This window comes from Tachypleus tridentatus, chromosome 2 (genome assembly GCF_004210375.1).
Source record: "Tachypleus tridentatus isolate NWPU-2018 chromosome 2, ASM421037v1, whole genome shotgun sequence".
Taxonomy (NCBI): Eukaryota; Metazoa; Arthropoda; class Merostomata; order Xiphosura; family Limulidae; genus Tachypleus; species Tachypleus tridentatus.
In genome coordinates, this window is record NC_134826.1 from 21,520,626 (window position 1) to 21,535,904 (window position 15,279).

The following is a 15,279-nucleotide window of genomic DNA, read 5'->3' on the forward strand; positions in this document are numbered from 1 at the left end:
CGTTGTTGGTGTGTACTCTGATATTAATTGAATTTTAGCAAGATTTGTGTGCGATTGATTTCGAAGGTTTTAAAGTTTTGTGACAACGGCTCCTTAGGTGCTCTTCGGTGAAAGTTTAGACCACGAAAAAGTTTTAAATGTTGTCTTTCGAAGTATTAGAAATTAAAACTTACAATTATGTAGCTGTTCAGTGATTCAGCGGAAAGTCTGCAGGCTCGCCACGCTAAAAATCGTGTTTCGATACCCGCGGTGATCAGATCATAAATAGCCTATCGTTAACGGCTGAACGTTTCGTAATGTTCGAAATTTATTAATGTTCCTGGTCAAATATCTGCAGTTTTCTGATTAATAAGCATTAATTGCAATTGTAGCTTCCGAGGCTTACAGCATACTGACTCCAGCGACCAAAAATATTCTATTATTGTCTTTTAGCGCGTCGATTTATAATAAGTTGTGCGCTGATGTTTTCATGAAACATATGTTGTTGATTCTTACTATCGAGAATCTTTTACAAGTGTAAAGAATAGGCGGGACTTGCGCAGTACACATTTAACAATATACGTTACATGCATTAAATTGAAAACAAGAAACAAAAAAAAAACACGCATAAATATAAAAATAAGTACTTAAGAGTAAATCCGTTACAGAGGCAATCCCACGACTTGCCTCTAGAACAGACCACTACTTATGTTCCTCGCATAGGCCCCCAATGACTCAGTGGTATGTCTGCGGACTTACAACGCTAAAAACCGGGTTTCGATACTTGTGGCGGGAAGAGCACAGGTAGCCCATTGTGTAGCTGAGTGCTTATTTCAAAACAACAACATCGTAGCATAGTTCAAATAACAATCCGTGATGATACACAATTGAAAACAGGAATCCAACGAAAAATCACCCATACTGGACTATACATTCCTTGGGACTCACCACATGAAACACAACAAAAACTCAACAAACTAAGAAACAAAATAAACATAGCCATAAAACTATGCTCACCAGACAGAATTAACAACAAATTAGACAAAATAAAACAATACTTCATCAACATCAATAAGTTTTCTCCACAGACAGTAGAAAACATTATAGGCACACACCTAGACAAAAAGCAAAATCAACGAACAAAAGTAAATATACTCGATTTAAAAAAATCACGAAACCATATACTGCTGCATACCATATATTACCGACATCAGCAGAAAAATAACCAACATTTGGCAAAAACTAGTAACAAAATATGACATTCCAGTTAATACCAAATTTATTCAAAAACCAGGCACAAAACTAAGGTCTATACTACGTAAAAATTACACTGACAAAACCTACACCAACATTATTTTCCAAAAAGTTGGATAACCAGCGAATAATTTCACACGGTAGTCCCATTTCATACATACGGAAACGAAAACCATTGTGCCATACAGTGTCGAATGCTTTCTCGATATCAAGGAAGCAGGCGACAGTACATTCTTTTTTATTAAAGCTGTTTATTATTGTTTCAGTTAATCTAATTAAGTGATCTGTTGTTTGTCTATACTTTCTAAATTCGTTTTGCTCTTCTGGTAATTTTGAATTAATCTACAAAAATATGGAGAGTCTATTAGTTATTATTCTTTCAAGAATTTTTCCAACACAACTGGTCAGGCTGATCGTCGATAACTGTTTGGTTTATTGGCTGGTTTTCCGTCTTTGTGGAACATTAAAATGTTAGCTTGCTTCCAAGAAACTGGGATGTATCCAGAGTATAGAGATAAATTAAATATGGCTAATAGGTGGTCAAATAATTTTGGAGTGCCTTTTTTGAGAAGTGTTGTTTGTATTCCCTCATTTCCAGGCGCTTTGTTTTTTGAAGTTTTGATTGCTTGTTCAAGTTCATTTAGTTTGAGTTTTCTGGTGAGTAGTTGGGTATTGTAGTCATTTGCATTATTAGTGTTGATGCTCATAATGTTGACTGGAAAATGTGGTTTATATAATTCTATATTAATTGTTACGTGGTTGTTTATTTTATTGTAGTAATAGTTGTTCATGTCCGTTTCATTATGTGTTTTGTAATTGATGCTTGAAGGCTTCTGCTTTTTCTTTGTTGGTTTGTGCTAAGGTGTTATATTCCAATGTTGGGTATTTTCTTGTCATGGGTTCATTTGTGAATCTTTTTAAGTGTAGCCGGAACTTACTAGGATCGGTTTGTTTGTTTAGTTGGGAGTAGAAGTTGTCCAATTTTTCTTGTTTTAGCTGTTTAATTTTTGTTCTAATTTTATTTCTAATGTTGTTAATTTGTGTTTATATTTCTTGTTTCCATGAATAGTCTTCTTAATTGTGTTCGTTGTTTTATCATTGTTAATAGTTGTTTGGTTGGTTTCCATATATTGTTTGTGGTTATATATTGTTGTTTAGGTACCGAGTCCGTAGCTGCTTTTAGAAGGCACTCCGTGATTATTTGACTGTATGGATCTATTTCAGATTCGTTATTCGCTGTATGTTTAATTTTGTCTGGTAGTTTGTTGTCTAACACTTTTTTTGAAATTCTTGCCAATTAGGTTTTTTGTAATCAAATTTGTCCTGCCTACAGATTTTGTCTTTATCGAAGACACACCATATTGGGAGATGGTCGCTGTCAACATCTTTTCCCACATTAAAATTTATTAGCTTTTGCCTAATATTAAAAGAGGTGAGACAAATGTTTAGGATATCATTTGAATTTGTTGCATAAGTAGTATGGGTAGGTGTATTATCATTAACAAGGGATATGTTATTATTATCTATGAATTGTAATAGGTGTCTGCCATTGGAGTTTGTGGAATTACATCCAAGTTCTTATGTTTGGAATTCAGATCACCTATTACTATTGTATTTTGGTTGTGGGAAAAGATGTTGTATATTAGATTTATGTCTGTACACTTTGTTGGAGAACAGTACAATCCTGCTATTGTCATTTTCAACCATTATATTTTCATTTCTGCTGTTCATTTGGATTTCAGTAACAGAAAGATGGTTTTTATATAATAACATAATTCCTCTGTTGATGTCTTGATTATTTCTTCTATCTTTTCTAATTGATGTATAGTTACATATTTTAAATCTATTCTTGGGATAAATTAGTGTTTTACTTATAATAAAAATATTAGGGTTAATATCTGTTATTAAGTCTTCGATCTCGTGTTTCTTGGAAGCAAGTGCACCTTCGATGCTGATACTTAGAACTGTGAATTTTAAGATTTTAGTATGTATCCTGTTGTTATTAGTTGTGGTATGTGTGGTGATATGTGTTTTTTAGCCATGTTTATAAAAAGGTCGATGCTATTTTTCGATTGATTCGGTTTTGTAAATTCTGTAATGAACTCTGTAAGAATGTTTTTAATTAAGTTTACTATTAGACTTGTTTCATCGTTTGTGTTTTCTTTTACTGTAAGAGTGTTGTTTTCTTGGTTGCTTGTTGTATCTGTGATTTTATTAGGTTCTTGTAAAGTCGTTATTGTTTTCGTAGAATTTTGTTGTTCTTTAGTAAGTGGTTTTGGTTGTGTAATATTTTCTTTCAACTTTTGTGCATATGTAGTTGTATGTGTTTGTTATGTTATTGTGATTGGTGTGTTATCTTGTGTTGGTTTTGTTGTTTTTATTTCATAGATGCGTTGTTTAATCTGTTTGTATTTCTCACATCCTTTATACTTTGCTGTATGTGTTTAACGACAATTACAGCATTTTGGTGTGACTTGTTCTTTTTTACAAGCCGATATATGGTGTTCACCGACACCTCCGCAACACCTCAGTGTTGCTGGACATGCCGCTGAGACGTGTCCATATCGTTGGCAATTAAAACACTGTGTAATTATAACTGGTGGTGTTTTTAATTGTTTCACATGGTATTTTTGGTACCACAAAATGATTCCATTATTTATCGGTTCCAAGATATTGTAAAGTTATTCTAAATCTACTTTTACTAAATTTGTTGCTTTATTTGTTACCTTGGATATAATTCTTTCTATTTTGGTGTAAGATATGTTTAGATTGTTTAATCCTTGCTGATTATCCTGTTTGGTTATTGGGTGGTGCACCCCACAGATTACTATTGCCTTCGGCTGTGGTTTAGTTCCTGGTAAATGAATATTTATGTTCCCAGATGCGAAGGCGTCCTTGGGCCATTCTTTAAGAAGTGTATTTAGGTCAGCAGCTCCTTGACCTCGGACAAGGACACCGCACCTAGGTAAACGCTTAACGTTGGCTATTTCAACACCTGGTTTACATCTGCTTATTTCCGCTGCAAGTTGCGGCTGATTATATGTGCCAGGCACGCCTTCAATAATAATCGAATATTGGGGTGGTTTTGTTTTAGGTTGTGTAGTATCATTTTGTAAGGAATTTCTTCTATTTCCTTTAGGCATTACGAGAGTAAACTCTTGATTTTCATGAGTATGTTCATCGCTCTGTTCTAGATTTTTTTTCTTGATTGGTTTTAGTATTATCAACATCCAAGGCTTTTTTATGTTAGTATTTGATATACTTTTAATGGAGGAAGAAACTGTCTCTACCTCGCTATGAGAAGTTTCTTCTTCATCTTCGTTTTTCGAATTTTCGCTTGAGTTACCTAATTTAACAATTTTTCTTTTAGTTTTTTTTCTTGAATTACTTTCTTTATCTCCTTCAAGAGATGTTAATTTAGTTTTCGTTACATTACACAGTGCCAATAACGAGGAGTTTTTTCTTATTTCAGCAATTAATTCTAGTTTTTGGCCACCAAACGAACTAGGCTTACCTAGTTTATTTTTCTGACCACTAGTTGTGGATGATCCTTCTTTTTCTGGAGTCATTGTTGTATTTTCAGCGGCATTGGTCAGCATCGCTCTTTCTTTGGCGACCCGCGCTTTACACGACGTAATTGGAACATTCTTTTTCCTTGAAATGGTGCTGTTTCTTATAAAATAAGTAATTGATATGTCTAATTGGGTATAGTATTTACGTTGCCCAGATAAGTAAGGTGGTTCTCGCAGGTAATGGTTGTAAGTTTTCCTATGCTAGGCCTATATTCTCAAGAGCTTGCAAAAACACGTCTATCTGTTAGTTCACTCTCGCCAGAAATGAAAAGTCTTCGTGGGCTACTCTAATCGAAAAGTGAAGTTTGAACATCATTCTTATAATGCGCTCATGACCGCAAGCGCGTAAGGCAATTTATTTTATCTGTTTATTTATTTATTTTGCAATCATGGGGAGTGAATCACAAAATCTCGGATCCAATTTCGGTACATTAACCACTCGGCTGCACTTAGCCTACAAACCCTCCGATCACTAGTTGAAAATTAAGGAAAGTAGCAAATAGACTCAGTAGTTTTCACATAAACAGAAAATACACACAAGTATTAGTGAAGGTTAAGGCAAAAGAATGAATTGTCAAGCACGAGCAGAAAACGATAAGAATTATTGTGATTACTAACAAATACAGTAAAGCCCGTCTAAGGCAGAATCGTAGGGACCGAGTAAAATTTCCGGCTTAGAGAGTGAACATGGATTTCCTTAATTATATATAATTTTTGATCAGAACGTTACACTTGCTTGACTCAAGGGAAATAAGACGTTTGTAAATAAAGTTATTATCCTGTTTATGCTATATTTATTAGAATAAGAATAAAAATACACTCAAAATATATACAAGTACACAAAATATTAAATTATTTGAAGAAAATGTCCAATTTTAACTGTTTCGTTTTTTTTTAATGGGCTTTCTCATGCGGTTAAAAGAGGACGGCAACTCTAGGGTTTTTTTTTTATGAAGTTCATTTTCCACTTCATTTTTGCATACAATTTTATGACATAAATATAACTTAACACTAGCGATGAAGTAGGAATTTCTATTTCCTCACTATCATTACCATTTTGTTCATCTTCTGAATCTCTCACACTGTTACCATCTTGTGATTCTATTATAGATTTTAAATCAATTTCATCAGTTTCTGTTAAAACATTCTTGTCAACGCTCAGAAAACTTTCCTCGTTCACAGAATCATTTGCATCAATCTTCTCAATCAGAGTTTGGATTGTTTGTTCTGGAATTTCGCACAAAGCTACTCCAGGGCTATCTGTGCTAGCCGTCCCTAATTTAGCAGTGTAAGACTAGAGGGAAGGCAGCTAGTCATCACCACCCACCGCCAACTCTTGGGCTACTCTTTTACCAACGAATAGTGGGATTGACTGTCACATTATAACGCCCCCACGGCTGTGAGGGCGAGCATGTTTGGCGCGACTCGGGCGCGAACTCGCGACCCTCAGATTACGAAGCGCACGCCTTAACGCGCTAGGCCATGCCGGGCCTATAGAGTTTGATTTTCACTAGAATCATGAAAACAAACAACTTCTCCACAATCTCCGCCATTATTAAAAATAAATCCATAGTTTCGAAAGCACTTTTTACGCATTCATCTTTTTTGTTGTTTTTTTTGTTTTTGAATTTTGCACAAAGCTACACGAGAGCTATCTGCACTAGCTGTCCCTAATTTATCAGTGTAAGACTAACGGGAAGACAGCTAGTCATTACCACCCACCGCCGACTCTTGGGCTACTCTTTTACCAACGAATAGTGGGATTGACCGTGACATTTTAATGCTCTACACGGCTGAAAGGGCGAGCATGTTTGGTGCGACGGGGAATCGAACCCGCAACCCTCAAATTACAAGTCGAACGACTTAACCTATCTGGCCATACCGAGCGTCATTCATCTTTTACGCATTTGATTGAATGACTTAAAATGCAATTGCATGTAACACGTCAGTTTTCATGGTCATTACGGATGCTGTCTTACAGTTGTCCATGTTTGTAATAATATGCTGAAGCATCAATTTTCTGTATTTCAATTTTATACACTGTATAATTCCATTATCTTGTGGCTGTAGAACTGATGTTGTACGTGGAGGTTGGAAAACAAAACGAATATTTGAAAATTGAACTTTTGAGTGACAAGTTCCATTATCTAGGAAAAGTAGAATATTCATATTTTTTTGTTTTATTCTTTTGTTTAATTTGTTCAAAAATTACTCCAATATAGCACTTGCCATCCACACTTTATTATTCACTTTTTATTTCACAGGAAGCTGATTCTTCCTTAACATTTTGAAACAGTGCTGATTTTCACTTTTACTTATTACTTGTGGGTTTTCTAGTTTTCCATCAGCAAACGCGACCAAAAATACAGTCAGTCGCTCTTTCGAACAGTGGCGACAGAAAAAACCCAGAATATATTTAACCAATACTTATTGTAATAAAATGTCTGAGAATTTATTAATATTTAAAGAAATTATTAATTAAACAGGAATGTATTAATATTTAAAGAAATTAATAATTAAATAAAGAATTAATATTTAATCAAAAACGTTTTTTCCGCCTTACTCAGGTTCTGATCTTACTTGTTGATAGAAGAGGTAGGTGAAAGACAGTTTACCGTCCGCGTTACGCAAGTTCCGCCATATAGAGGGCATTTTAGTAGAAAATCTTAAAATAATGCAGCAAAATTTTGATATTTTCGGCTTGTACAGGTTTTACTGTATAATGTCACTGCTCTCTCAGAAAGAAAAAGTGAAATAACGAAAAATTTTCATAATTCATTTCTTTGTTTCACAATATTCACTCTATTAAAGGGATATTTGGGTATAGATGTCCTTCATTTTGAAGTTATAGACTAAACTTTAACTAACCAATCAATAGCTACCACACCCACTTTAGAGCTACTGATCGAATAAAGATTTGAACACTTCTGTTTTTATGGCTTTATGATTTCAAAATGAGGAGCAAATGTTTCTGCAAAAGGGCACGAACCACGAGCCCCTGAATTCACAATTAGGACACGCTAACTAGTAAGCCTCGCTAGGTTTACCATAACATTGTGTTGAATATAATGTTGGTAACTAAAATAACCAAGTTTTGATATCATAGCTAATCCTTTGTTTCTAGGAAGTATTATTGGAATATTCCTTAAGACTCAGTTTTTAAGGGAAAATAAGTGCTCCCCCTTTGGTTTAACAATAAGATTGAGAAAGTTAGGAGTCCGATTCCTGAAATGGACAGAACGTAGATAGCTCAATATGCATCATTAGATTAGACAAAAGTGAAATAGAAAACGAACAAACAGTAAAACAACTCAAGCTAGAAACCGAGTTTCGATACCCGTGGTGAGTTCATATAGTCCTCTGTGTAGCTTTGTACTCACCTACGAAGAGTGGAAGTAAATCAGATTACTAATTCAGATTAAACTGACCAAATCAGGTGTTTTAACAAAACCAAGCTTAATATTTTCGCTGTAGTAGCAAAAGGCCAGTCAAGAGTTTTACGTAAATAATTACAGAATAAAAAAATAATGAGATGAAATGTTCAGAAAAATATACTCTCAAATAATATGAATCGATATAAATGTAAAATAAATCTCATTTTATAAAATGTATCATAAGTTGTTAGTATTTTCAGCAGCCGAACTTATTTTCTCTAATAATTGGACAAGTTTTAAATCCACGGTACTTCAAGAAAGCTAACATACGCATGTCTTTGTTTATTACCATAATTTATTATTTCTTTATCAGCGGCATTCAGTTTCATATTGTGTAGCGCTGTTAATTATGAAACGAATTGATAGTACTAATAATTTTAATTAATTTTCTGTGTAGTTGTTTCAAGTGTTTTCTTTGATCATGCACACAGAAAGGATTTTGGATTGATTGTTTTACGTTTTGAATTAATTACTTCAATAACTTCAGGCGGGTAATCCCTGCCAGTATTGTGGTGTTTATGAGTGTGTGTGTATGTGTTTTCATATAACAAAGCCACATCGGGATATATGTTGAGTTCACCGAGGGTAATCGAATCCCTGATTTTAGCTTTGTAAATTCATAGACTTACCGCTGTACCAGAGGAGAACGCGTTTATGAGACAGTGATGTCGAGAAAACCCACTTGTAGAGAAATATATATATAAAAACGGCTCTTTTGGGTTGAGAATTTTTTTTTTTTGGGAAGAGGAGTGATCAACGTGTAGCTCTTTTTGTAACATTGTGCTTTTTTTTTTTTAAAAAAAAAAGATTACCTGTTTTTGAGGTGTAAATAGCCAGGCGTCAGACGTTTGTTAGTGTACGTCTACCGATTTACTGTAAAACACTTAAAAACAATAATAAAAAAGCTGAAATCCACACATACACAAATTGTTTCTCTAGTTTTTTGAGGAAAGGACATAGTTCGTGTACTAGTGTAAATATAGACAAATGACTCGCATAGTATTGCCATATTTTGAGAGAAGTGGGTTTGTTAAAAGATGACGGTTAAATATCACTGTTGGCATTGGATGATTTTGACTAGCCACCAGGCCCGGCATGGCCAGGTGGGTTAAGGCGTACGACTCGTAATCCGAGGGTCGCGGGTTCACATCCCCGTCGCACCAAACATGCTCGCCCTTTTAGCAGTGGAGGGCATTATAATATGACGGTCACTCCCACTATTCGTTGGTAAAGAGTAGCCCAAGAGTAGGCGGTGGGTGGTGATGACTAGCTAGCTGCCTTCCTTCTCGTCTTACACTGCTAAATTTGAAACGGGTAGCGCAGATAGCCCTTGAGTAGCTTTGCGTGAAATTCAAAAACAAACAAACATACTAGCTACCTTCCATTTTGTTTATAAATTAATATAAGTTCAAAATTAGGGACAGATGGCGCAGTTAAGCCTTCCGTAACAAACAAGTTGTTTTCTCTACAATTAACTCCCTTCATTATTTACTATTCGTAAATGTTACGAATACAATGTTTGAAAAATAAAATAGACTATTTAAATTAGTATATGCAATAGCATATTATAAAATATGAAAATTTTTAGTTGTTCTCAATTCCTTTCATTTACCTTATCCGAGCTATTTGTTAATATTTTTCGTGTAAATTTGTCTCTTCTTGAGCTTTTATAATCGTGCCTTCATTCGTTGACCAGACTATAAATGCACTTTAATGACTCCATTCTCTTGTCTATCTTTTACCTCATTTGGCACCATCATGTCTCTTTCTTAATATATCTTCTCTCACTTCTCCTGTATAACAGAAACAACTTCTTCCCACTTCTGTTTCCAATCTACTTTCTTTTTCCCGTCATTCCCTCTGTTCGTCTGTCTTCTGGACTACTTCGTTTCGTTTCATAACCTGTTTAGTCTGTTACTAAGTACGTTCCAAAATTTGGTAGTTCTTCATCATCTATTAGTGAATTCTCTTCTTTTCCAAGATTCGGGCGTTGTATTCTTGGTAGATAAAGCTTTGTTTGTTTGTTTTGGAATTTCGCACAAAGCTACTCGAGGGCTATCTGTGCTAGCCGTCCCTAATTTAGCAGTGTAAGACTAGAGGGAAGGCAGCTAGTCATCACCACTCATCGCCAACTCTTGGGCTACTCTTTTACCAACGAATAGTGGGATTGACCGTCACATTATAACGCCCCCATGGCTGGGAGGGCGAGCATGTTTAGCGCGACGCGGGCGCGAACCCGCGACCCTCGGATTACGAGTCGCACGCCTTACGCGCTTGGCCATGCCGGGCCTTCTAATGATAGACGGCAACTATCATGCAACTTGAAACCTACGAGTGGTTAAATGGATATTTTAATTTATATTGGAGAACATCATACGAGACGAAATATGTTGTCCAGAAGTGTTTATCAGTTAATATTCGAGACCCACCCATTCTCATGTGATTTCAGTGTACCAAGTAACTCGGATGCTTCCACATCTGCAAAGCTATTACCGCTATAAACCATTATATAAATTACGACTATTTTTTAGCGATCTCTTGTTATCCTCAATAGGAACACACCAGTAATCACCTTTAACGATTCGTTTGGGAAACTCTAGGGGAGACACACATAATATGGAAATAAAAACACGAATTTTAATAAATACGTCCAATACAATCAGGCGCCAGCTTCTACATCATGGAAGTTTCGTTGTGAATGCGAATATAAGAGTTGATACCCATCTATTTCTTGGTTTGTTTTATTTCTTCAACACTTTTCGTTAGAATTCATCACATTTTTTTTTTTTTTTTCTGTATTTCCAATCAGAACGGTGTCTTATGCGAGACCTGGGCTAAACGGCCAAGGTCTTAGACTCCAGGGCAGTGACGGATTTAAGGTTGCATGGACCCAGAGGTTAATAATTTTTGTAGGCCCTGCAGCCCATGTAATTTTACATAGAATAAAATTATCAATTGTTAACCTGAAGATGATCGAGAAAGATAGAAACGTCAGTTCTCTACTTGTCAATAAAAGTGTTAGTACCCATACCAGCTGTTTTGAGATTCATTTTTATTTCAAGTGGGTTTCTCGTCATTAAGAAAATTATCAGTAGGCCCCCATTAAGACCATGGGCCCTAGGCCTGAGCTCCCTCTGTCCCCAACCTAAATACACCATTGCCCCAAGGGTCATACAATAGCCAGACAAAAGTGAGGGCTACCAGTCAGTAACATCAATGCCTTAATGCCTAACTTTAACCCAGTAACGAAAATGACTGTCACAGTTTTAATATCTCATAGCTGAAAATACTGAACGTGCGATCAGTAGCAAATTGTGGTTCATATCCTGGAACTTTTAATTGCAACCTAGCACGTTAATTGCCAGACAATGCCAGGCTCTTGACAAGAGTCATCAAAATTACTTACTGTATAATTGTTTCTTATTTTATTAATTTATAAATAGTTTTAAAAATGTAATGGTTGAAAAACATAAACATCCATTATATAACAAGCTGAAGTCTCAAAAAATAATATGCTCAGAGATTCAGTAATTATTTCATTTAATTAAAGTCAGGTGTGATCGTTATAAAGCTGTTAACCGTAAATACCATCAAATGATACAAACTGGACGTTTCATGGTAGGCAAAAATCATTAAAGCTATATATTAATGAAGAATAAGATATTGCAAATATCACAACATAAACAGCCGGTAATTACACAATTAATTGTTTGTTTGTTTGTTTGGGAATTTCGCACAAAGCTACTCGAGGGCTATCTGTGATAGCCGTCCCTAATTTGCTAGTGTAAGACTAGAGGGAAGGCAGCTAGTCATCACCACCCACCGCCAACATTTGGGCTACTCTTTTACCAACGAATAGTGGGATTGACCGTCACATTATAACGCCCCCACGGCTGGGAGGGCGAGCATGTTTGGCGCGACCCTCGGATTACGAGTCGCACGTCTTACGCGCTTGGCCATGCCGGGCCTACACAATTAATCATAGAAGTTTATGATTATTAGTTGCTATAAGACTCTATAGCATTATTTAGTTTAAATGCTTTTATTCAAACCTACATTCGTGCAGCTGACAGAAATTCAACATACGATTGAAGGTAAAAGTTATTATTGGGAAAATTTATCTATTATATTGTGATCCTTTGAGTTTTCTGTTGAGTAGTTGTTGTTGTTGTTGTTTTGAAATAAACACAAAGTTACACAATAGGCTATCTGTGCTCTGCCCTTCACGGGTATCGAAACCCAATTTTTTAGGCTTTAAGTTCACAAACACACCGCTAGGGGCGTTTTCGTGTATTCATCTCTGTGTTTTTCTTATAGCAAAGCCACATCGGGCTATCTGCTCAGCCCACCGAGGGGAATCGAACCCCTGATTTTAGCCTTGTAAATCCGGAGACATACCGCTGTACTAGCGGGGGGGCATATTCATCTCTACCCTGTTTCTGTACTTTTTGGAATTACATCGTACTTTATGTTTTCAATTTTTTTTCCATGGTTTGTTTGCTCTCTTTCTTGAGCAGTTTCATCGAAACAGGTTGATAAGTGAGTATTTGGTTGATTTTTATAATTCAATGATAATATATATATATATTGTCGAAATCACATCAGTCTTGTCAGTTTTTTCGTTTCACTTGTAGAATGACCTCACATATCGATATTATATTATACAACTGGCTGCAATAGATTATTAATTATCAATAGTCATAGTATTGACTTCTTAGGATATAATTTTAAGGGACTTACAGTAAGGAAAGAGCGCACGAGCAATACAGCTTTAGTTGATTTTGCCTATTTGAGGTAAAATAAAGCAACCATAATCGCGGACCCAAACATAAACATTTATACTTGTTAAATATATATATTTATATTTGCCTATTGGAAAAACTAAGCTTTTTTTTTTCTTTTCAAGGATGCGCTCTTAGTGCAATATAAGTGTAACTTGTATTATTTTCTTATTTTGGATATAATAATTACAAAGAATAATCATATTTTGCAGACAGCCCAAAACGATAAAATCTGATTTCGTTGTTCCTGTATTATGTGAATATATAAATAATTGCACCCGAATTATATGTGTTTTGAATGCCTGTTTGCGTCAATGTGATGATTACTTTCTGAAAGAATACCAAGATTCACTTCACTCTTGAGTCAAACAGTTGATCGAGGATCACCGATAGTCACATAAGTGAATTAGCTGGAGTAAGATTAACTTCAAATCTGTAGAAAATTTCCTATGGCTTATACCAACTGAAGGAAGCCATGTCGTACATTGTAGAATGCTGGCACACGGACAGATATTATGAGAGTTTCTTCACTGGGGACAACCAAGCATCCTTTAGACTAAAGTCTAGGCCAGACAAAAGTTGTCAAAGAGCTACAAGTTTTGGATTGAGTATGGACAAACATTTAGTCTATGAACAGTCCAGTACTGATGCAAGTTTGGACACAGAGGGTGATTGTATGCTGGAAATGTGGTGCACCAGGTTTATGTATCAGGTATATGGAAGATACACCAGAAATACTGTTAATGGGCCCTATCTCAAAAACAAATCATTGATGCTGCCTGTATCTAGAATTGTCGTGACTATGTTAATATATTCAAAATAGACTTTTAACTTTGTATATAAATGTGCATTGATGGTATCAAAGGAAAACAAATAAATATTATCTGGTTATTCGCCTTCTATAAGAAGTCTTTATTTAGTGCTGTAATGTCTATCCGACAGACATGTCGTACAATTATTTGTTATATGAGAGTATTCATGCTTGAACTTAAGTTTTCAGGTGTTTCCAGGGTTACATTAAAATAAATACTGCAGTTAGCTAATACATAATGGCAAATTAATATCCAGACATCTCTTTAAATAATATACACATCTCACAATTATAAAAGACCTAACTTTATTAATTTACTCAATCTTGTATGGCCAGGTGGGTTAAGGCGTTCGACTCCTAATCCGAGAGTCACGGGTTCGAATCCCCGTCGCACCAAACATTCTCGCCCTTTTAGCTGTTGGGGGCGTTATAATGTGACGTTGGTAAAAAGGTAGCTTAAGAGTTGGCGATGGGTGGTGATGACTGCCTTCCCTCTAGTCTTACACTGATAAATTAGGGACGGCTAGTGCAGATAGCCCTCGTGTAGCTTTCCGGGAAATTCAAAAATAAACAAACAATTACTTTAATTTTTTGGTCTAAGATGTGCTGCTGAACCTTCAATAGAAACTGTGGTTAACAACAATGGTTGAGACAAATCAATGAATGTATTTGCGGATTATAATTTCAGTTCCACCTTTGGTGAAAATAAAATAAATATATAATGATGTAATATCTAGACAATTTAATTAAATTGATAAATGGGATGAATTTTCATCTTACAAATCAACTTTTTTATTTAAAAAATACACATTGGATATTTATATCCGTTTACTTATGTAATTTTATAAATAATATTTAATACATTTTTTATTTTGCTTGTTTTCTGTTAATCCCAGTTAAGTTAGGCTTAACGTTAAATTTACTAGCTGTTCAAGTATGGCAGATACTGTGATAGGAGAGAAGGTGTGGGAAAATAAGTTTGAGGGTGATGACAGTGAAGGGTGTGTGAACTATTCCCTTCCTTACAACAGATTTGAATTGTTATGTCACTTGTATAATTTCGTAAACTTATGTTAAAACACGATTTTCATTTTAAATTTAATTTTTATTTTGTATCATAATTTAAACGGCGTCGCGCGCACTCGGGTTTGGCAATTGTACTACTTCAAACTAAGTCTATATATTAAATTGAAGTTCAAAGTACTTGGTCTTTTTTAGATTTCTAGAAGTACTGCTAGAAGTTGTCTAAATTAAGCACTTGCATCATAAATACACGCCCTGTACTAACACATATTAACGATATATATTTTAACAGAAAGTTTTAAGACACACTGAGCACAAAGACAAAATTTGTGTTTGTGTTAATATCACTATTATTTTATTTCTGCCAGCATAAAACTTGCTTGTAAATTTGTATCTTAAGAATTGTGTTTTTAGAAACATTCATG

General features: G+C 35.1%; 1 protein-coding gene across 2 annotated transcripts in view; it reads left to right on the forward strand.

Moving 5' to 3' along the window:
- The first annotated feature begins 14,691 nt into the window (after positions 1–14,691).
- The window catches only part of Naa35 (N-alpha-acetyltransferase 35), a 38,969-nt gene continuing 38,381 nt past the window's right edge, over positions 14,692–15,279 (forward strand). For both annotated transcript variants that reach the window (XM_076480270.1, XM_076480289.1), the window contains exon 1: positions 14,692–14,832. In XM_076480270.1, the coding sequence (XP_076336385.1) occupies positions 14,768–14,832 (65 nt within the window). In that variant the 5' untranslated portion in view covers positions 14,692–14,767. The remainder of the gene's footprint in view (positions 14,833–15,279) is intronic.